Below are 22,946 nucleotides of genomic sequence, written 5' to 3' on the forward strand. Positions count from 1 at the left end.
GGGTCGGTCAATATTAAGCTGATATATTCTGCACATCTACAAGCCAATCTGCTTCTCTCATGGATATGCGTGAGTAGGACGTTGAGATTGACAGGAATGTACACAGCGACCTTTGGTGGATTTACAAAAAATGGCATATATGAGGAAATGTGCCCAAGTAACGTATATGACAAATTTCACAAATTTAATTTAGAGGATTTGTGAAAACAAAAAATGTAAGCACACGCAACCCAGGGTACATATTTCTTGGTTCTCAACAATGTAGCCTGGGCACATCTCCAATGAGCCTGGATTGAAAATGACATAACTGAGCTAAGGACAGTTATCATAAGCATCCATAAAATTTCCTTCATATATAATATAACATATTCATTCATATATCTCATTCATATCATGTATTATAAATGCTTCATGACAGTCTTATGAACGTGTTACCAAAATCCTTATCCACTCCAGCACAATGGGTTATGCAAAATTATTACTTAAAAACAGTTTGAACTCTTAAGAACATTGCATTCCTAAAACATAAATGCAATTTTTGAATCTTATCTTTCCATATGATAATTACTGTGGACAATGAGCAAAAAGTTTGAGAACCACAACTTTCACATTTTTTTACAGCCTTCTTTCTTTCTGACTTATCAATCAAACCTAAAAATGGCCAATTGGCTGTGGTGAAGCATCTAACAACGCTGGAAAATGAAGCACAATGCAAATTAGAGGCTATTTAATGAGCCACTGTGCCTTTACACTGAATACTAGCTAGAAAATTCAACACCACAGGATTCCTGAAAGATGAATATAGAGGAAAAAGCCAAAGAAAGGAAAAAGAATAATGCCATTTCATACATACTGATTACGCAAAGTTACTCTTCAAAAACTTTGAACAGTTTTTATACATTGTGTCTGGAGATTTCTTTGCAGAATACTGAAAATTAGGTTAAAAGGAGTGACTTTAAGATGACTTGTCATGCAAACAAAATGTCTGCTCATATTCACCTTAAATCTGCAGTGATATTGGTGAGGTATTTGACCATGTCCCGGCTAGACTTGTCCAAACGGTATGAGCTGTGAACAGAGATGAGATATTTAAGTATTAACACAAAGAGAAAGACAGACAAACATTGATTTTTGTTCCATTTGTGATTAAATGAGTTTGATCACATTTGCAATAATGCCATTCACCAAAACTCAGCCATTTCCCTATGTAAAAAGTGAAAAAGAAGTGGTGAAGAAAGTGGTTAAGAAGAATAAGATGATAAAGAAGATGATAGGCTAAAGATGCAACCCCAAAGATGCAAATCCAAAGATGCAAACTTAATTTAAAACTGGAATGTCGCATAAAAGACGTGCGAATAAAGTAGTGTTTCCATCCAGTGAGTCATAGAGAACAAAATCGTCACTTTATGATAAGTGGTGCCAAATATCAAAAGTAAAAACACACAATGAACGCATGGTGACGTTTGAAGGTGTGAGATGTGGAGCACAGATGCTCTTGACAATTCTGGAGATATTTAATAATATAACACTAATACTGAAATGGTTTTAGAATACTAAAACAACATTTCTGTTGTTTTACAATGTGCTCAGTCTGCTGGTTTGTCCATTCACACACACATTTTTATCATCACATGATCTCTTATAACAAAATCACATGACTTTTTAATGTGCATACTGGGATTTGTTTAGTGAATGTGTTCCATCGTAGTTTGTGCACATCTTTTCTTTTTGAATAAAAAGTTTATCCTACTCAGTTATGCGCATGTTTTTATGTGCATTTTCAAAATGTATACACATCTTTGTGTTTCCATCAACAATTTTTTTATGCGTGTATCCAAAATGCGCATAAAAAAAAGTGGATGGAAACATAGCTATTGACAAAAAGAAGATAAAGGAAAAGATGATCAGGATGATAAAGGTGTGGAACAAGAAGAAGAATAAGAAGGTGAAGAAGATGAAGAGGATGAAAGCGAAGGAGGTCCAGAACAAGATGAAGATGAAGAAGAAAAAGAAAATGAAGATAAAGAGGTGAAGAAGAAGGTGGTGAAAAGATATTTAAAGAAGACTAGTGAAGCAAAATAAAATAAAAAAAGAAACTTGTGGAAACTTCTGATGTGGAAACTACTGAACCAGGAATGAGGGTGAAAGCTACTATAATGGATATTAAACATCATTTTCCCTGGTCAATGTTACCTCCTGACATTCCAGCCAAAAAAATAAAATAAATAAATAACGCATTTAGGATTAGGGTTGGGTATCGTTTTTATTTTACATTGTAAAAAATACTGGGTTCACACAATTCCTTCATGTTGTCCCAACACAAATCAATTAAGTTAACTTATTAGATTTTTACAAATTTAAGTGGATTGAACATAAAACAATTAAGTTGTCCAAAAGAAAACTCAAGCATCATGTGGTTTTAGCTCATTTGAAATAAGTAGCATGAGCTGAACTCTTATAACCATTGACTCCCATAGCAGGAAAAAAACAGATACTATGTGTAACGTGATGTGACGCTGACAATGAAAGTGTGGATCCAAATGCAAATTCATTTAAACAGAGAATGGTCAGGAAAGCAATGGTCAAACCGGGAGTAAGCAGATGTACACAGGCAATCCAGAGTCGTAGTCAAATAAGCAGGCAGATGATCAGAAGGCAGGCAGCAGACAGGAAAAAACAAACAAACACGGCGAGCGTCCAAACACGGCAAAGCAAGACAAAGGATTACGCGTTGTAATATCACAAGTGCAGTAAACAAGACTCAGCAACTAGAGTGTGTGTGTCTGTGCTGCTTAAATAGCCAATGTAATCAGTCTTTGACAATCCTCCGGCTGTGTGTATGCAATCGGTCAGGAATAGCTGTGTGTGTGTGTGTGTGGTGCATGACTGGATCTTGTAGTCCTTAAAATTGCGGATTAGTAGTCCATTACCGATCAGTGTATATATCAGCGATTTGCTCAGGCTGGATCGTTGGTACCAGACGTGGGTAGTAACGAGTTACATTTACTTTGTTACATTTACTTGACTAAAATTATTGGGTAACGTGTACTTTTTGAGTACATTTAAATATGTGTACTTTTACTCTTACTCAAGTAAATTATTAGAGAAAAAATCATTACTCTTACTTCGCTACATTTGGCGGCGTTCCTCCGTTACTGTCAAATGATAATAAATATGATTCATATGACTTGTTTGCAAATATTGCAGGGTGCCGCATTGGAAAGGTTGTGAGGTTGCTATAGAGACGCGTCTCCCGCTTTCGGTTAGAGCGTGCGCGCCTATGTTGGTATAATAGCTGAAGTTTAGGAAGATGTTCGAGTTTATACTGTGGTCACGCCATGTCGCCATCTGCGGTTCAGAGAAGGATGATCACGCTGTCTGTGCAGAGAGTTTATCAAAACAGGTCACCCGGCCTCAAGTTCAGTCTATGTTTTTACTCCAAGATGTCAACAGGAATAGTTTGATAATGCGATGCATGCATCGAACTGACATCGCAACATATACATGAATTCCAACTCCAACCTGAAAAAACACGTAGTGTCAACATTATACCAATTTGAAACTTATTCATAGTAACTACGGGATAACTAAAGAAACTGCTGTTTAATGGACTAACTAATTAGCCCTGCACATATTAGTCATTCACACTGTTAACCATTATTATTATTATTATTATTATTATTATTATTATTAACAGAAAGAAGATTTACTTGAGTATAGATTTTGGATACTCTAGCCACCACTGTGGAAGTAAGTGGTTGCAGGTTTCCAGCTTTCTTAAAATATCTTTTGTGTGTGTGTGTTGAATAGTAGAAAAAAAATAAAAGTAAATGTTTGAAACAAGTAAAGCGTGATTAAATAATGATTTTTGGGTGAAATATCTTTTGTGCCAAAAAACACACTGAAGAGAATCTTGGGTAGAAGTTAGTAACATTTTCAAACTCTGCTCGTGGCTGTTGGAGTTTAGGATTAGTTGAATAATCTTTCCTGCTGAATTCACACTGCGACTCGTCCCCTGTAGGAATATAATCACACTCTCTCCCACTCTCTCTCAGCTCCAATCTCCTGAGATCTGCAAATTGTGCACACAAACACTTCCCTGAAAGCTCAGTGCAGATCTCTGGGCCATTTCTGCTGCGAGATTGTGCTGGCCAAAGTCAGAAACGCACCACACAAGCAGAGCTCAAGTGATTATTACCATTCAGCTATTGTTCCTATAGTGGCTGGAGAACCAACACAGAGAATCGAGGCTCATTCTAATCTGAGACTTTAGGAAGAAAACCTGATTGTAGTGTTTGCTGATGAAGTTACAGAGCATGAAGAGACTCTTCAGGGCGCAGGGACAGATTTGATGCTGCTGCTGGTGATTCTCTAGCTCGGAGCTCGAAAAAATCAATACCGTCAATGTGTCTCCCTCGGTTTGCACGGTATGCGTCCTTCTCATCTGCTGCGGGGGAGATTTCTGAGCCTCACGCTGTAACTACAACACACTGTGAACATCCACAGCTAAACTGCAGAGGGCAGATGTTCAGCATGTGTACGCTCGTCACCGCAGGGAGCTTCATTAAAGCTGGATCGTGTATTAAGTTGAATCTTTTTTTTCAAATAGCCAAGGAAAACACGCCGCATTAATCTGCCAAAACAAAGAACATAAAGGGTGTAATTAAATGAACTTTTCTCAACGTTCCCAGCAGGTTGGTGAAAATCGAAGCGCAATATAAATATACTAAAAGATTACAAAGGAATCAGCATGAGTGGGTTGTACTTGTGTCCTGGCGCCACTGAAATGTGTGGGTGGTCCAGTGCATTGTGAAGCGTTCTGAACTGAACTGATGATCTTCAATAACATTGATAGTGACGAGCTTCTCACAAGGTCACTGCGTTACGGTTGCGAAGTGGTTGCTGGTTCTGTGTGGTCAGCATCCTCTTGCAGTCTTCCTGTATTCTCAGAGGATCTCCATCAGCGGGACTGGGCCATGCCGAGATAAATGAGGCTGTCTTGAGTGATCAGCTTGCATGCTTTCTGAAAGCCTACCATGCTTTGATATGTTGTCACTGCATCACGACACCCTCTGACCTGCCAAGTCTGAACCATCAGAATGTACTGCTGCTCTTTCCTTGGTAAGACTCATTTGTTTTCTTTTCACACAGGATATTCTCATATCCTCATTAACATATTTGTATGCTTCTGTTGTCAGACAAAGCAGCCCCTTAAGGCTAAATAACAACTTTATGTCAGTCACTTCCCATCTGCTCTTCATTAACAAGACATTGGCTGAATTTTATTCTGACCAAATCCTTAAGTTAAAGACTGTAGTGGGATTTAAGCTACAGTTGAAGTCAGAATTATTAGCCCCCCTGTTAAAAAAAAATTCCGTAAAATTTTTTCTGTTAATTTCTGTTTAACGGAGAGAAGATTTTTTTTCAACACATTTCTAAACATAATAGTTTTAATAATTTCTAATAACTGATTTATTTTATCTTTGCCATGATGACAGTAAATAATATTTGACTAGATATTTTTCAAGACTACTATACAGTGACATTTAAAGGTTTAACTAGGGTAATTAGGTTAACTAGGCAGGTTAGAGTAATTAGGCAAGTTATTGTATAACGATGGTTTGTTCGGTAGACTATCGGAAAAAAAATAGCTTAAACGAGCTAATAATTTTGACCTAAAATGGATTTTAAAAAATTAAAAACTGCTTTTATTCTAGCCAAAATAAAACATATAAGACTTTCTCCAGAATAAAAAAATATTATCAGACATACTGTGAAAATTTTCTCTGTTAAACATTATTTGTGAAATTTGTGAAATATATAAAAAAGAAAAAAAAAATCAATGGGGGCTAATAATTTTGACTTCAACTTTATATTAATTTCTGAAATAATACAATGCATGGGTTTTTCTTTTAAATAAATGGGTAAATATATTAGAAAATTTACTAAATAGATTATGAAGCAAAACATTAAAAGAAGTTGCAGCAACAGTGAGAGTCTCTAAATTTGCTGACAAAATAGACCAAACTGGCAACAATATTCACTGTGTTCCAAAAGTGTATGTATTTATGTATGAAGCATTTTAAGATAAATGTTTGACAAAAAGATTAGGCAAAGATCATTACATTTTGTCTCAAACTGACTGAAAATATTATGTCTTAAACTGACTTTAAGATTATAAATATTAAAAATATACAGTTGAAATCAGAATTATTAGCCCTCCTGAATTATTAGCTTCCCTGTATATTTTTCCAACAATTTCTGTTCATTGAAAAAAAGATTTTTTTCAACACATTTCTGCACATAATAGTTTTAATAACACATTTTTAATAACTGATTTATTTTCTCTTTGCCATGATGACAGTAAATAATATTTTACTAGATATTTTTTAAGACACTTCTATACAGCTTAAAGTGTAATTTAAAGACTTAACTAGGTTAATTAGGTTAACTAGGCAGGTTAGAGTAATTAGGCAAGTTATTGTATAATTATAGTTTGTTCTGTAGACAATCTAAAGAAATATTGCATTGCACTGCATTCATTTCACCTATACCGCTTATCTTTGGACTGTGGGGGAAACCGGAGCACCCATACCCACTGCACCACCATGACGCCCAGTTTTGCAAATATACTGTAGTATTAAAAAATTTAAAAAATTAAAAATGCCCACAGAGAAATAGATAATAGCATGAAACTATATTTTTCAAAATTACATTTTTTTATTGAAAGAATACTTTAAAATGCAAGTTATACCTGTGAAGGCATGATTTAACTTTTAGCATATTTATTTTAGTGACACATGATCATTCCATAATCATTCTAATATGCCAATTTAACAGTCAAGAAATATTTTTTTATAATTAACATCAATATTTTACAAATATTTACATTTATGTATATCTTTTGTATTTGCGATGATGACAGTACATCATATGTTATTCACTATTTTGCAAGATACTAGTATTCAGCATAAAGCACAAATGCCAGAATTAGCCAAAAGACTATTTTGCATCTGCAGTCCCCTGACAAAACAATTGACAAATCATTGGACAATCTGGTTTTTTGAAGCCAGCTGAAAAAAAATAACTTCTAATAATTTAAATTTAGCAGTTTTTACAGTTTTATTGTCACTTTTTATTTTTATTCCAGCCAAACTAAAAGAAATGTGACTTTCTCCAGAAGAGACAGTATATTACGAAATACAGTGGAAATAATTCTTGCTCTGTTAAACTTTTAAAAAATTTAGATTTCACAGGAGGGCTGATCATTTTGACACTCATATTTTTCTGGATTGTTTCTGGATTCAGATCTTATTTAGATAAGAAATACTTTGTAACAACATTAATGTCTATTGACCAATTCTGTAAGAGTCAAAAGTGTTTATGCATGCATCATACAAGATGGAAGATCCACAAGAGCATATTTAGGGAGATTACTGGCCTACATCAACATCCTGCACATGTTGTTTAGAGCTGATCAGATGGCCGGTCTGAATCATAGGCTTGTCTTCTCAAATCTGTTTTTCATAACAGAAGGCAGCAGTGGATGACCCAGTTCCTAAAGATTCAATGGCTTGGTTTGGATAGACCAAAAGTACCAGAACATGGCCATTGGACAGAGTACAGAATTATCTCTAAAGTGCGACTGCTATAACATGAAGCATGTTAAACCTACAAAGCACCTAAACAAGCACATGTTGTCATTTGAGAAGCTAAAATCACATTGTGTAATTCTTGATGATTTAATTTGTACTTTACTTTGTTCTATGACCAATGTGTTGCTTGCATGGTCTTTTTTAGGTAAATATTGGATCTTTTACTTCACCACCTAAACACATTCATTTTGGTGTTCCACAAGGATCCATTCTTGGCCCTCTATTATTTTATCTCTATATGCTTCCTTTAAGCTCAATGCTCCGCAAACATAACATAATGTATCACTGCTATGCTGATGACCTCCAACTATATTTTCCTATCAAAATAGGAAAAGATTCATCTTAAGAACACCTTTTCTTTTGCCTAATCGACATTAAGACCTAGATAACCAATAACTCTCTATGTAAATGAAAATAAAATTGAAGTGCTCTTATTAGGTCCTGCTGCTTCCAACGACTCAATTCAAACTCAGCTAGGATTCCTAAACAACAATCTGCACACAGCTTTTTCTAACTTAGATTGGTAGCAAAAGTTACACCTTTTCTTTCTAAAAAAAAAAAAGATCTAGAAATTGTAACTCATGCTTTAATTTCCCCTCGGTTAGACTACTGTAACTCTTTGTACATTGGTCTACCCAAGTCAACACTGTCTCGGTTACAGTTGGTTCAGAATGCAGCCGCCAGATTAATAACAGGAACTAAGAAAAGAGATCATATCTCGCCTGCTCTTGCCTCATTGCAACTGGCTTCTGAGTCGATTTTAATACCAAGCTATGATTCTTTTATCAAATGTTTTAATGATATTAAGATATGGCTGTCACAAAATTTTCTGTGCCTAAATAAAGACAAAACCGAGTGTATTATGTTTGACAATTCTAATAGGTCAACCATTTTATCTCAAGCCATCTGGCTCAATTTCCTCGCTTCAGCCATGTGGTTAAAAACTTGGGTGTGAGACTAGACAGTAGTTTAAAATTTAATAAGCAGATTGATTCTGTGATTAAAGCAAGCTTTTTTCAGCTTCGCCTTCTCTCTAAAGTCAAGCCTTTCCTGAGCAAGGCCGATCTTGAGAAAGCCATCCATGCTTTTGTTAGTTTGCGTTTGGACTACTGTAATGCAATCAGGGGTGCAACTGCACATTTACTGATGGGTATGCGGCTTCAACTTTTGTGCCTCATCAACATGCTTCAAACAAATACATTTCGCAGTTCTGAACACAACTGAAATAGTATGAAGTAATAAAAGGTATATTTACATTAAGCATGTTAAGTCGCAAAGAATTACATCTCATCCCACCCCAAATTTCTTCTCTATTTCCTTTTCCTCACTAAATGATTAAAGCACCTTGACCTGCGTTGCTTTTGTACTTTTTGTACTACATTTGTCAAAACAAAATGATAGATATAGGAGTCCTAAAGGGCAAAAGAACTTTGCAATTACTTCTCACATACTTTGAGAGGTGCAAGGTCTGTCTTTGCACGAACAATTGACTGAAACTGCTATTACACCTCTCACTAAGTGAAATAAAAAAGACTGTAAACTATTTAGTGTAAAAAACAAACAGAGACAAACTGCCTGAAATGTTCTATTGTATTAAAATATTATGGGCAAAATTTGTTTGTAGCTAAAATTAAAATAGTTTTGAGCAAAAGAAGTTACCAAAAGGCCTGATAAATCAATATGATACATAATAAATTCATAAAAACATATATGGTATGAAAAATGGGGGGGGGGGGTGGAATTATTTTTTTATTTAATAAAATACAACATTATATGCGTATAAAATGCTAAATAAACATTTTTAACAACTTTGTTTTGTTGTTTTTATTTTTTGAAACTTTTAATATGGATAATTTGAAAAATAGTTTTGGTACAATGGTGCCCCTATGCGCCGCATATACTGCATACCCCCTTTTTGCGCCCCTGAATGCAAATTATGTAGGAGTAAACCAGTCGTGTCTTCATCGTTTGCAGCTTCTGCTCGCATGTTAACTAACAGATGGAAAAGTGAACACATTACACCAATTCTCTACTCCCTCCACTGGCTCCCTGTTAAGTTTAGAATCAATTTTAAACTTTTGATGTTTGTTTTTAATGCCGTCAATGGCCTTGCTCCTACTTATTTATGCGAAATTTTGCACATTCACAAACCCAGCAGAGCTTTGCGATCTGCTGACCAACCTCTGCTTGAAATCCCTCGGTCAAGATACAAGCAGTGGGGGACTGCTCTTTCCTACTGAGCTTCGTACAATCACTGACCTGCCACTTTTTAAAGCGAAGCGTAAGACCCAATTGTTTAAATTGGCTTTTAATGCATAGCATTGACACTTTGTTATGTTTTAATGTTTGTTATATTTATTTATATTTATGTTCTGTTTTGATTTGTCAGATTTTTTGTTGTGTTGTATAATTTGCTTTTACTTGTGTAAAGCACTTTGGTCAACCTTGGTTGCAGTAAAGTGCTATATAAATAAAAGTTGATTGATTGATTGAGTTGATTGATATTCTTCTAGAGATAACTGTACATTTTAACAAGATTCATTGGTATCACTTCATTTTGATGGTTCGTATTGCACAATTAATTGACTTTAAGTTACAATTCAACAACATGCAATCTATTTCTTATTAGTTTTATTAGACTGATGCTGCTCCACCAACCGACGTTCTCCTGACTATAAAAAAATTGCAAGTAAATGTTAACCCTAACCCCAACTCTAACCTTACAGTCTCTAATGAGAATTAGTTGTCACGTAGTTGCAATTTAAATTATAGTCAACAAAATGTGTTAAAGTGACCACCAAAATATGGCAATACATGGTTACATCTTAAACCCCTAAAAATATTCATCGATGCCTCTTCTCATTTGACAGCAGCAACTAAAATAGCTCTCTAGAGTGCAAACAAGGTCTACTTTTCTTAAACGGGCTGTGAACTTCTCAATACCCGCAAGTGCTAATTACCTGAACGTGATGCTAACTTACACAGTAGCTAGATTTAATGGGACGCACCTTTCAGTGGAATCCCTGCCGCCTTACAATCTTAATACTGTATAAATATACTTTTTCATAATACGCAGTCAATGCAGTGTTCCATGCACCTACTCAGGGGAAGAGCTCATTTGATGTGCTACACTCTCTTTCATTAGACGCACTTTGAGAGAGGCAGTCTTGCCAAATTTATAACATCATGTTTCAGAGCTTTGCATAATAGCGTACAGGCCTGTAATACAGAGCAGAAAATAATCCTCACGTCTGGTGGAGAACAAAAGCTCCAGGTGGTATTGTGTGAGAGAGCGAGAGCAGGCGCAGTGTTAACAGGAATATCCCAAAATTCAATGCTGGCTGGGGATGGAACGCTAGTTGGAATGTTTACAAAGACTGGGAGAAAACATTGCGAAAGTTTTGCACATGGAAGTTTCACTTCTATGTGTGCTTGATGTTTGTGAGTGTGAAACTAAGTAAACAGCATTAGTTTGTTGATTATCAAAATTTTAGCCAGTTTCAAAACATGATAACTTCGGTTGGGTACTGTGCCAATATGGCATCGGTACCTACACGACTGATATAAGTACAAATTCGTATGAATATAAAGATATTTGTATTAATCATAACTTTAAAAAGAACAGACATGATAAGTTGCCACATGAAAATTGTAACTTAGAAGGTACAATGTCAGCCTTTTCACTATACAGTTCCCACATTATGTGGATTATAGACATTTCATTTAGAGTGCTTTTACGCTTGGTTTGATTGCCTGGTCCAAACCCAAGTTCGATTGTCATTCGCGGTCATTCTGCTTTTACTGAATCTTTTGGTTTTGATTTGCTCTTCAGTGTTTGGACTTCCAGATGTAAAATTTAAACCCCACTGAACTGAACTAAACTTAACTTCAACCCTAAAAACAGTTTCAATCTACTAGAACTTCTATGTTAAACTGCTTTCGAATCTACATTGAAGCGCTGTAGAAATAAACATGAACTGAATTGAATTTGTAACTTATACAGAGAGCCCCTTGTGTCTATCTGCCGCAAAAATATAAAAAAAACGTTCAGAACATAACGTGATGTCCGCAGAAGTCTTTTTTTGGGAGACAAACAGATAATATCACTGTGTTTGCACTGGCTCAGTCCCGCTTGTCACCAAGGTAGGTGATACACAGACATTCACACATGAATGAATGTAATGAAATGTAAAGTTTGTTGTACAGTTGGTGGTTCACATCTGTTTTCTGGTACGATTGCATTCATATCAGAAGTAAACCAGACCAGAGTTTGCATGAACTGTACCCCAGACCATCTCTTTAAGGCGGACTCGGGTATGGTTCACACTAGCTAAACGTCTAGCAAAGTCCCTTTAAGGCAAGACATTTCACTCGGTGACCATCTTTGAAACGCCTTTCAGGCAGTAAGCTCGGACTATCTGTTTAAACGGGGAAACATCAAATTCTTCTAAGCTTTGCCAAGCTTATGATTACATTACATAATTGGAATCACTAATAAAATGAAACAACAACCGTCTCATAAGTTTTGTTTCTAAACGTTTAAATCAAACAAAATTGGCATATTTTCAGGTTGCTTGAGCTAATGCGCACTCGAAAAGAATGAGATCACGACACCATCCTCATTTATGGTCATTCTACACATTATCATCATCAGGATAATGGTTCATCAGATCGCTCTACTCTTCTGATGTCATTAGATATGCATTTGATAGGACGAACTGTACCTCGCGTTCGTTTAATACAGATTACAAAACCAAAAAAAAATTTGTTTTCAATTGCACTACGTTCATGTAAAAGAACATATTTCAAGCTTTATGTGGATATATTTCTTATTTCTGTGAAGCAAGTATTAGTTGAGATTCCGGTGCATTTGTTGACCACATAAAGAATCACTAGTCTATAGCGATCTATGATCAGCTCCTGTACTAGTAGGCAGGGCTTCATTTGCCATATTGACCGTTACACTTTTTACCCATTCAAAACTATATGAGTGACATGTCTTGTGTTTTCTGAAGTTCTAAACATATCGAACTCTGACATCAAACGAACCTGGGGACCAAAGGTGCTAGCGTGAAAGCACCCAAACTCGGCGCTTTTAATATTTTTCCATAAATAAAAGAACGGTGTGCTTGTGTAATTTACTATTCCTACTGATCTGTGTATACAAAGATTAAGAACTCCATTAGGCAGATTATGACTGGTTGAACAGTGAGCTGGCATCTGATTGGCTAAAGGCTATGAATGCTGCAAGAAAAGTCTAAAAAATACACGTATTTCCAGGGTGATGAACTGTTAAAATTGAAACAATCAAAAATAGTGTAGACTGTTATACATTTGTAAATTGTGTTTTGCATTTGTGAAACATATTTAATTTATTAATATTTTTATTTTGCGCACGTGAATTGTTTTCATTAATACTTTTTTTCATGCATGTTAATTTGGCTACATTGTGTTTTTTGCATGAATCAAAACTAATCTGGCTCCAAAGGTTTCAGAGATACTCTAACATTAACCAGCAGTGAACACTGAACCAGACTATTTAAATGTTGAGCAAGCCAGCCCAACTGCTGCAGAATCAGCAGAATCCAATCGGCTTTCCAAGTAGTAATGATGAGATTTCAGACTGCATGCAAAAGCCAATCAATCTGCGCCATCTAGAGTTTCATGAGTGAAAAAGATAAGTAGTATTCATCAGCATTCAAAATGTAGTGCCTAACATGAGACTATTGAAAGCTCCAATCTTAGTCAGAGATGTCTGAATGACAGCAGCTTTCTATATCAGATAGCCTTCATTTTTTATATGAAGACATAGACATGGTAAGTTCAGTTGCAGCAGGTGTCAATGTGTATTGAATCCCTTCCAGCAGATCGTCTCTATGATTATATGTGTGTTTGTCAACTTAATCGCTTGCATTTTTCACTCAAATTTACTGGGACTCCTAAACGTCAGTTTCAAACGGTAAAGCTGGGCATTTCGCTTTCATACCAAGAGAGTCCATAATGCACAATCTGTGATACAACTGCAGATGTTTCATGATGGCTCATAAAATACATTTGCATATTCTACAAAAAAGGATCTCACATGTCGCAGAATGTGGGCCTCTGGGATCGTGGATAACTGGTTAATGATTGCACGCCTGTTTTCTGCTTTATGACTTTGAACATTAATCACTCTAACCTCAGATTGGATAGGCTTTCTAATGAGATTCACCGGATGATGAAAGTTCTTACCTCTGGTCTGAAAGTTGTCTCTGCAGCACAGATTTGACGAGCGCGTTGGGTCGCACCATTTTCTGCGGGGAGTTTTTGGGGCTGCCATCAGAGTCTCCACTGTCTTGATCACCCATTGCTTTAACATAACTGCTGCTCCGCATTCTTCTGCATGGGATCTCCTCATCTCTCCCTCCCCATTCATCCTGAGGGACCTGGACACATTCATGTTTTCATATATTAGAGAATAGTAATATTATAGAGTAATATTCAATATCCATGCATATATTGTCACTCATTTTTAATTGCTAGGAAAGCTTTTTCTCCATTCCTGTCACATAAGGACTTAAAGTTCGGTTCTCTTGGTTTTGCTGGTCCAGACAAAATAAGAAAATGGTACATTTAGTCCTGGTATGCATTCATATTCTTCTTTTTTGGCAATTATATTGCTGTTTTTTGTTTATTTAGATGTCATTTGTCAATGCTGTCTTAATATTTCAGCAGATCTACACCCGAGATTGCTTGAAAGTGAACACAGCCATATTTTCAGTGGTTTTGGTCTGCTTATTTGTTGCGCGGTGGCTCAGTGGTTAGCATCACAGCAAGAAGTCGAAGGAAGATGAATGAATGAATGATTGTTTGTTGTGTATCACTGTTTGGATGGAAGTATACAAATGAACTATACAAATCTCCTAAGTTTGAAAACACCCTTAAAGGCACATAAAATTGATTAATAACATTTAATGGCACTAAACTTGTAGAATGACGCTTTAACTTGTTTTATAATGATTGAACTGAAATGATTCAACACTGAACTGAGCATAATAATAACATAATAGTGTCGTGTAATTATGGCTTTATTGCACATTAAGGATTTGGCACACTGGTATTGTCACTTTCTTATTTGTTACAGTAAAACTGTTGTCTATTACCATTTTCATTGATTTCAATTATATTTTGTGCAAAACAAATCTCTTATTTCTTGCTTTGATCTATATAAGAAATACCCACACAATTAAACATACCCATGCTCTTAACATTTACACAAACTGAATTGTTACGTCAATATAAATATATTGGAAAGGAAAATATAAGTCTTAGATATGACAGGCACTTTTTTCCCAGCAACAGCCAGCAGTATACTAGTAAGAAAACTGTAAACTGTGCTTTACTGTAATTTACTGACTGATTCAATAAATAAATTTGATGTTTATTTAAAGGGTCATGAAACCCCCCTCTTTCAGTTCAATTCTACCTATTTTTTAAAAAAATGCTCTGAGATGGGCATGGAGTGTTGCAGGCAGAGGGAGGAGTGGGCGTGGCCGGCAGAGCAGGGAAAAAAGAGGGGAGTCAGTTGGCTCACAAAATGAGTCAGTGAGGAGACGCATGATTTTATAGTTTACAAAATTAAAATGCAAAGAAATAAACAGTAATTTAGTGCCCTGCTACATTTGTTATTCGTAATTTCATTTACACATAACCATATTTTGTTATATCACCGTAAAGATAATCGTGTTTATATAAACATTATAAATGAGAAGGACTTTTCTCCTCCTCAATCCCTGGGTCTGAATCCCTGAGTCTCTTTCTCTATCTATTTCAACCATTACCCCTGCTGGTAATCTGGAGGATTTTAAACGTGCGAACACAGCAGCATGGATAGGCGATGTGTCTGAATGGTAATGAACTCAACTGATAAAAGACAAAGTCCGCCATTCTCCAATTCTCATACAGCTCTCCCGACAAAAATGCTTACTGCAAACAAACAGCTTTGCTGTATCGGCCCTGACAGAATCTTGGGGAAAACATGTAACAAACCCTATGGATCATGGAAACAAACACATACAACCCGTGCCGTTCGCGGTCTCACCCAGTCATTGAGTCTCACAGCTTGGCAGGTCTGCTTTGCCTTTAAAAGCACATGCTCTCATGAATAATTAAGAAGCAGGGTCTTCTCACAGAATAAGAAAACTCTGCTATGAATAATAATGAGAAACCGACACGTCATCTCTGGACAGGTAGATAGTGCTACATCACCAATTTTGATCCCGCCCCAATAATGATTTTAAGATTTTAAGATGAAATTAGCTGACAAAAGCTCAAAATTATCCAGTTTTCCCCACAATTAAAGCTGACAGGTGCTAACATTGTCTTAACACACACAAATCTGGTAAAATCTCAACAAAAGTACTCCAGGGTGTCTTGAACCTTTAAAGTCTGCCTGAACCAAAAGTTGCTAAGACTTTTATTTTAGTTTGTTGATGTACTTCTAACTGAAACAGAATATTGAGTAGGGAGCGGGACTTTTTTTGAACATCATTCCCTTATAGCAAACTTAATGGTAAGACAGGGTATTAATATGCATTTATTATGGAAGCCTTCAGGTTGCCATCAACAGTAGGACCTCTACTTGAAATGTGAAAGCAAATGAGCAGACTTTCTTTGAAAGTTACCAAAACAAATAATTTTTTTCAGTGATAGTACTTGCATGGATTAATTATTCAATGTGTTAATTCAGCAATCTGAGCTAGCTAGCAAAATAAAGATTGTTCATTTTGATTTTAAGTGGACTTTATGTTTAAAAAAAAAAGGCTTTAAGTTGGACAGTACATTTTTTTGCAAATCAGAAGTGCAAGAATTACAAGGAATAAACAGAAATAAAAGAGCTAGCTAGTATAACACTTCTGAGGTTAACATTCCAATATCGTGGCCCTGGGGGAATCCAGGTCTAATTTGTACCTTCTTCATGAAGAAAAAGTTGAGCCAACAGAGAAAGGTGAAAATAAAAACTTCCTTAGAAGGTGTGTTTGCACAAACAGTCAGCAAGACCAAGAAGATAAGAGCAGCATAAGCAGTAAACAGCCGGATGCTCATTAAAACAGACTTTTCAACGCAATTCATTGTCAATGCCGCTGACACGGTGACATTGTCACGACTGATATCAATCACCTTTACCGGCTGACATTTACTTCTTGGCACTTTCCCCAAGAACATCTTCACAGAAACCACTTATCACAGACTATCTTTGCATGCGGGCAGTGACTGAGTAATATTACAGCTGTTGTCATGATCTTGTGCACTTAATGACTCTCCTCTGGTGAATGAACAGCATCTCATTGAGAGCAGAAGATTGACTGATAGATCATATGACAGAAACAAGGCTCTGACATATTTATGACGTGTTCTCTTTCACACTTGCTGAGAACAATTTCGTCACCTAGCAACTCTCCTTATGCTCATAACCTTCAGCACAGTACTTTACATCAGTACTCTGAAAACATCCTCTCAAAGCAACACATCGCCACAGTTTTACAAGCCAAGAGATGAATTCATTATAACATAGTGGCAGGAGAACTCGACAGTGTCCTTACTGGATGCTTTTAAACTGACTTTAGAGGATTTTGATGAACTATGCTTAAACTTTTAGGAATTCAGAACAATGTGAGGTATATTATTTACAAGTTGTAGTCTGTTACATGATGAAAATAGTCATATAGATTAAGCGCAGCAGGTAGTGCTGTCGCCTCACAACAAAAAGGTTGCTGGTTCAAGCCCTGGCTGGGTCAGTTGGCATTTTTGTGTGGAGTATGCATGTTCTCCCCGTGTTCGCATGGATTTCTAGATGCTTCGGTTTCCCCCACAAGTCCAAAGACATGCGCTATAGGTGAATTGGGTAAGCTAAATTGTCCGTAGTGTATGTGTGTATGTCCTGGTTGGGGGTTGATCGTTGGGCTATTGACATACCTCGTAAAAAATTAGATGATACGAAACATTAACATGGTGTGGCTAAATATCAACTTTGATATAAACGGCCCTGGGAGTAAGTAAGTTGTTGCAAACCATTTATATGGGCTGAATTTAAACAAACAAATTAAATGTAGTAATGTTCAACTTAATTTATTTGTTTAGATTCAATAGTTTAAATATAAATAGTTATAAAGATATAAATAGTTTGCAACCACTTACCTTAAAAAACTTAATTAAATCCCATAAATCATTTTTTTTCAGAGTGGGTAATGTAGTATTTTGACTCTGTTTGGATTATTTTTGACCTAACTTGTTTGGTAATATAAATTTGTATACGATAAAACAAAAAGAAATTCTTCTCAAGATCCTAGTTTTCTTGTAATGTTCTAGTCTTCTAGTAAAGTCATCACAAGATATGTGTTACGAGTCATTAGATGGAGTACCAACCAGACTGACTAGAGGGCATTCCAGAAGATGAACCCTCCATCAGCCATTCAACCAGGACTACACATACCATCATGCTTTGTATCTCACAGGTAAAACAGGTTACCAATTTGGACACTTATTACACTAAAACAGCTGCAGCATATTTAAGCAACACACTCATACACCTTGAAGCTGCAGTCACACTGCACTTTTCTCCCCATAGACTTCCATACATTGCACGTGAATGCGTCAGACTGGAAACGCAAGCTTGTGTGGCAAGTTTCGCAGTTCGCTGCATTGGAAAGTTCAAGCTTGGCGAACTCTGACCTATGAAATCGCATCACATGATTGCGTGAGACCAATTGAGGATCAAAACATGATCTCTCCGGACAAAAATGTTAATAACATGGACTAATCGCTCGCTTTTTTAAATGTCTAATCATCTTGTTTAATCTCGCCCCTTTTCGCAGCGCCGTACAACAGAATTTTGCACGCACAAACTCTAGTGTGACTTGAAACCAACACATATAAGTGATTTTGCATGTATATTTAATAATGTTAAAAAGGTTTAATATGTATTAGTCAGATTATAAACCTTACCATTTCGTGAGTGAGTGCATATTCTGGGCTTCTAAATTGCTGTATTTAAATTTCTGCCGTGTTTCGTCTAATGCAAACTGCCAAAGTGCTTATTACTACAAATCTCTTCACGTAGCGTGTTGTTAGGACAAGGGGTTACAATGTAACCTGCTCACCTAATGTTTATCATTGTGGATTATTGTGCTTGCTATCAGTTATGTGTGAAATCACACGAAGCAGCTTCCGGGTCCAAGCGCTCTATCAAACTGTATAACAAATGGTAATAATAAACGTTTGCAAAACGATGTAATACTTTCCAAAATCACAATCGCAAATATATATATCCTTGCCTAATATCTGATGGCCAGAAAGTAATAAATTTTTTATAAATTCTTAAAAGATTGGCGTCTGTGATGCAGCAAATCCAGAAACTGTTATGCTGGATATGCTGCAGCTGTGTAATCAGTGTCCAAATTAATAAATTATTTCAGCTATGTGATGCAAAGCATGATGGTAGGTGTAGACCGGTAGAATGGCTGGGGGAGTGTTTAGCGAGTATGGTGGGTACTCCAGCTAATTGTAACAAAGTGAAATGGTTGCATGAAAAGCATCATGTCATAATTTTCTATCTTCTTGCAACATTAAATGTAGTTAAAACTTCTTTTAAAACTTCTGAAGTTTCTTTAAATAAATTGGTTGAAATGCACAGCTAAAATATGTGATCATATAAATGCAGCCTTGTTAAAAAATAAACAATAAAATAACATTTCTCAGATCTTTTCTGTCTTTAACGGCTTACAGGATGTGAAAATTATGTTCAAACTTAGATTTTAATCAAAAATCAATTAATACACAAGCTAAAGAAAGTCAGTCAAATTTTCATTTGTGTTTAGAGAGCAAATATTTTCAAAAAAATGTTAACATTTAAAAAATATTTTAGTCTTTCAGAGCACACAGTGGTTAATCCACGTAACATTCCATTAAGGATTTGAATCAATTGAACCACAGTAGATGGCATTTAATACGAAACAGCTTGATTAACTCTGTGTCCTTTTACCAAAAGCCTTTTGTTTATCAGAAATCCTCTCGTCCAGGTCACAGGAGGCACATTTCAGCCGCCTCGTGGCTCTTTAGCATTCAGTAAGAAGAACGATTGTGATCAAGGAGTCAATGAAAATGAGTAAATGTCACGGACACCCTCGTACACACGCGTACACACATGCACACACACTTAATCCATAGAAGTCTTTAGGTTAATTAAGTCTTGAAGGAGTTTGATATTTTTAGACATTTAATTAACCAAAAACGCCAGAGGACAGACACAATCTGTGGTGTAAAACTCCTGAAAAATCATTGAGATTTTGAGTCCCCCTCCTCCAGAATGGATGGCCCGAATGAAGATTTTAGTATATATTTTTATACCAAGTTTTATTTTTGGACATGCAAGTGACAAAGCAAGTCAGACTATTGCTTTGCTATAACTATTATCTTTTAAAACTATAGATATATAATAAAAAACAAACTAACTATCCATCCACCCCTACATCTATCTGAATTTCCAGAAAAGCTTAATGTAATAATTTGGTGACACATTAGATTTGGTATATATTTTTTTCACTATAAACTAGATATATTGACTAGATATATATTAACTAGAGATATCGGCTGTTTATTAGAACTTATAAAGTATTACCTATAAAGTACATCCCTAATCCTACCCAATACTTCAACCCAACTACTACTTTACTAACTAGTAAGCAGCGTATTCATAGTTTATTGCACTAAAATTCTAAGTTAATGGTTTGCTAATAGTGAGATACCCTTAAACCAACATGTGACCAATAATTTGTTATATAAAAATAGAAAACACTTCATGCTATTTCACTTAATCAGTTTTTATTGTATTAATTTTGTACTTTGTGAGCATAAGAAACTAAATTTTAAAAATGTAATTGCACAAACCGTAAGATCATGATAAAATCCTTAAAATTTGAATATCACAACAATAAAATTACGTAACTTAATCCAGTGAAGAACTGCATAATAATCCTGTGCACTGTTCAAATTTATTACTCTTTTGTTATGTTTGGCATGAAAATATTCACTGAATTAAACTGCTGTCAAAATGCATCAGATAAATATTTTTTTCCATTTTTTTGCAAAAATCTGCTAATCAATCTCAGTCCTGATCAAAAGTACTAGATTGTTTAGAAAATTACAGGATTTTAACTTTTTAATTGCCAAATTCACCAATGATGTCATTGATTTGGTGAAAAAACACACACAAAATGATGTATTTTCAATATAACTGGATTTTTAAAAACTTTTATCACAGTCTTGGACATGTGAACGATTAATAACAACTTTGGCTTTGATGCATTATTAGATTTTCATTTTTTTCTCCTTAATTTACTGTTGGTGGCTGTTTTTGTCCTATTGACTTTGTTTTTGTTTACTCCATGTAGTTCTAAGAGCTGAGATGCATATTTTGATTTTCTCAGAGACATCAAGGTAAGTGCGTAAAGGTCACTCTCACACACTCACAGACATGCATACACACACTTTAATTTGCTGTTGTACTCCATAAACTAAGCTTTTTTTTTGTGCACAGGTCTATCTAAAGAGTTAATTGTGCCAACTGATGATCAACAGTAAAAATTACAAATGGAAAAACCATGGAATGGAAAACCACCAACAATCATGATTATATGGTGTCATGGTTTTAAAAAGTGGTCATGATAAAAGTCAATGGGGCAAAAGCAGCCGCCAACAGTAAATTAGGGAGAAAAAAAGAAAATGAATCTAAAAACAATCCATCAAAGGCAATAAAAGGTCAACAATTCCAATCCACAATTAGTTTTTATATTGAAAATATGTAATTTTGTGTGTTTTTTTCACCAAATCAGTGACATAATTTTTGAATTTGTCTATTAAAATCCTGTAATAGGAATCTGAATTAATTAAAATCCTGTAATTGTCTAAACAATTAGTCGTTTTGATCAGGACTGAGGTTGATTAATATATTTATGCAAAAGAAATAAAAAAAATGATCTGATGCTTTTTTACAGCAGTTTAATTCAGTGGATGTTTTCGTCCTGAACATAAAAATGAGTGTATTGTTGTTTTGTAAAAAGAATTCAAAGCATTTTCTCAAAATATGTGTCAAAATAAGATTTGTCACCAAGAATCATTCCGCTAGCTGAAACACAGAAGTTATGGCCAAGTTATGGCCAAATTAAGACACAAAATCACCCCGGAGTGGTTGAAAACATCCCCAACAGTACATAAGGGTTAATGTTGTTTGGCCCTGAATCCTTTTTTAACTATCCCAGTTTATGCCATTTAAACAATTCAACATTAAATCTAATTGACATGTTTGTTTTAGAACAAGTGTCTCTGATTATCTCTGCTGAAAGACCAAGTATGTTAAAGCTCATTTAGGGGACAAACAGTGACACAAATAGCATCTGCTGTCATCAACATTCCCCCACTCATCACACACGCGCACACACACACTCTCCAGCTGTGTCTGACCTCTTCAATTGTCTGACTCTCTCAGTTTATTGAATTGTTGTGTGTTTGTAAGAGACGCCGTTTGGCTCTTGCTGGCTTGTAAACAGTGGTATTAATTGGTTATTAGATTCACCTTCGCTGACCTATCAGAAAATCTATTAAAATGCAATCGTCTCTTCTCGTAGCCTTTAGAGACAGGTGAAGAATACAGAGAGAAAGAGCATAATGAGAAGGGTAAGCTGTGTGTCAGAGTGTGACGGAGTTTGTGCTTCCACACGGCAAGACTCAGCTGGAGAGGTCTGCTCATTTAACACCCTTCACATGATCCTTTATCATTCAGATAGCGAATGGCGATGTTCACGGTGCAGTGGACTAAACCCAACAGTGTCTGTCAGCCAACCTCTGCCGAAATGTCAAAGTCATGAGGTTTGAAAACTTCATCTCTGACTTTCAGAGCTACTCTTAAGGTTGTTCACAGAAAGTTGAAAGAAAAGTTAAGCTATGCAAATGCACAACGGTTTGATGCTCTGCCTACCAATGGGACTGGAATACACTTGCACTTTTTCTACTAGTTGAATGTAAAAAAGAATCGGTTTTAATGAGAAGTTTCGCTGTTTCACATGATTTGTGTCTGCCAAGGAACATATAGTAAAAGTTTAGAAATAGAAATACACTGCTAAAATGCTTTTCTTACGTTTTTGCCTTGTTTCTAGTCCAGATATAGAAAAATTCTTAAATGAAGAAGCATTTTGTAGACAAGTAAAAAATATTGTCTTGTCTTCAGAAATAATGTCAAAATGAAATGAGTTTTTCCTT

At 35.6% G+C, this 22,946-nt stretch overlaps 1 protein-coding gene across 1 annotated transcript in view; it reads right to left on the reverse strand.

The window, feature by feature from the left end:
* dlgap2a (discs, large (Drosophila) homolog-associated protein 2a) overlaps positions 1 to 22,946 on the reverse strand; it is a 179,831-nt gene that overhangs the window by 39,846 nt on the left and 117,039 nt on the right. The window contains exons 3-4 of the mRNA XM_056477174.1: positions 13,887 to 14,080; positions 1,000 to 1,068 (exon numbers count right to left, since the gene is read on the reverse strand). Coding sequence (XP_056333149.1) covers positions 1,000 to 1,068; positions 13,887 to 14,080 — 263 coding nt within the window. The remainder of the gene's footprint in view (positions 1 to 999; positions 1,069 to 13,886; positions 14,081 to 22,946) is intronic.

This window comes from Danio aesculapii, chromosome 17 (assembly GCF_903798145.1).
Source record: "Danio aesculapii chromosome 17, fDanAes4.1, whole genome shotgun sequence".
NCBI lineage: Eukaryota > Metazoa > Chordata > Actinopteri > Cypriniformes > Danionidae > Danio > Danio aesculapii.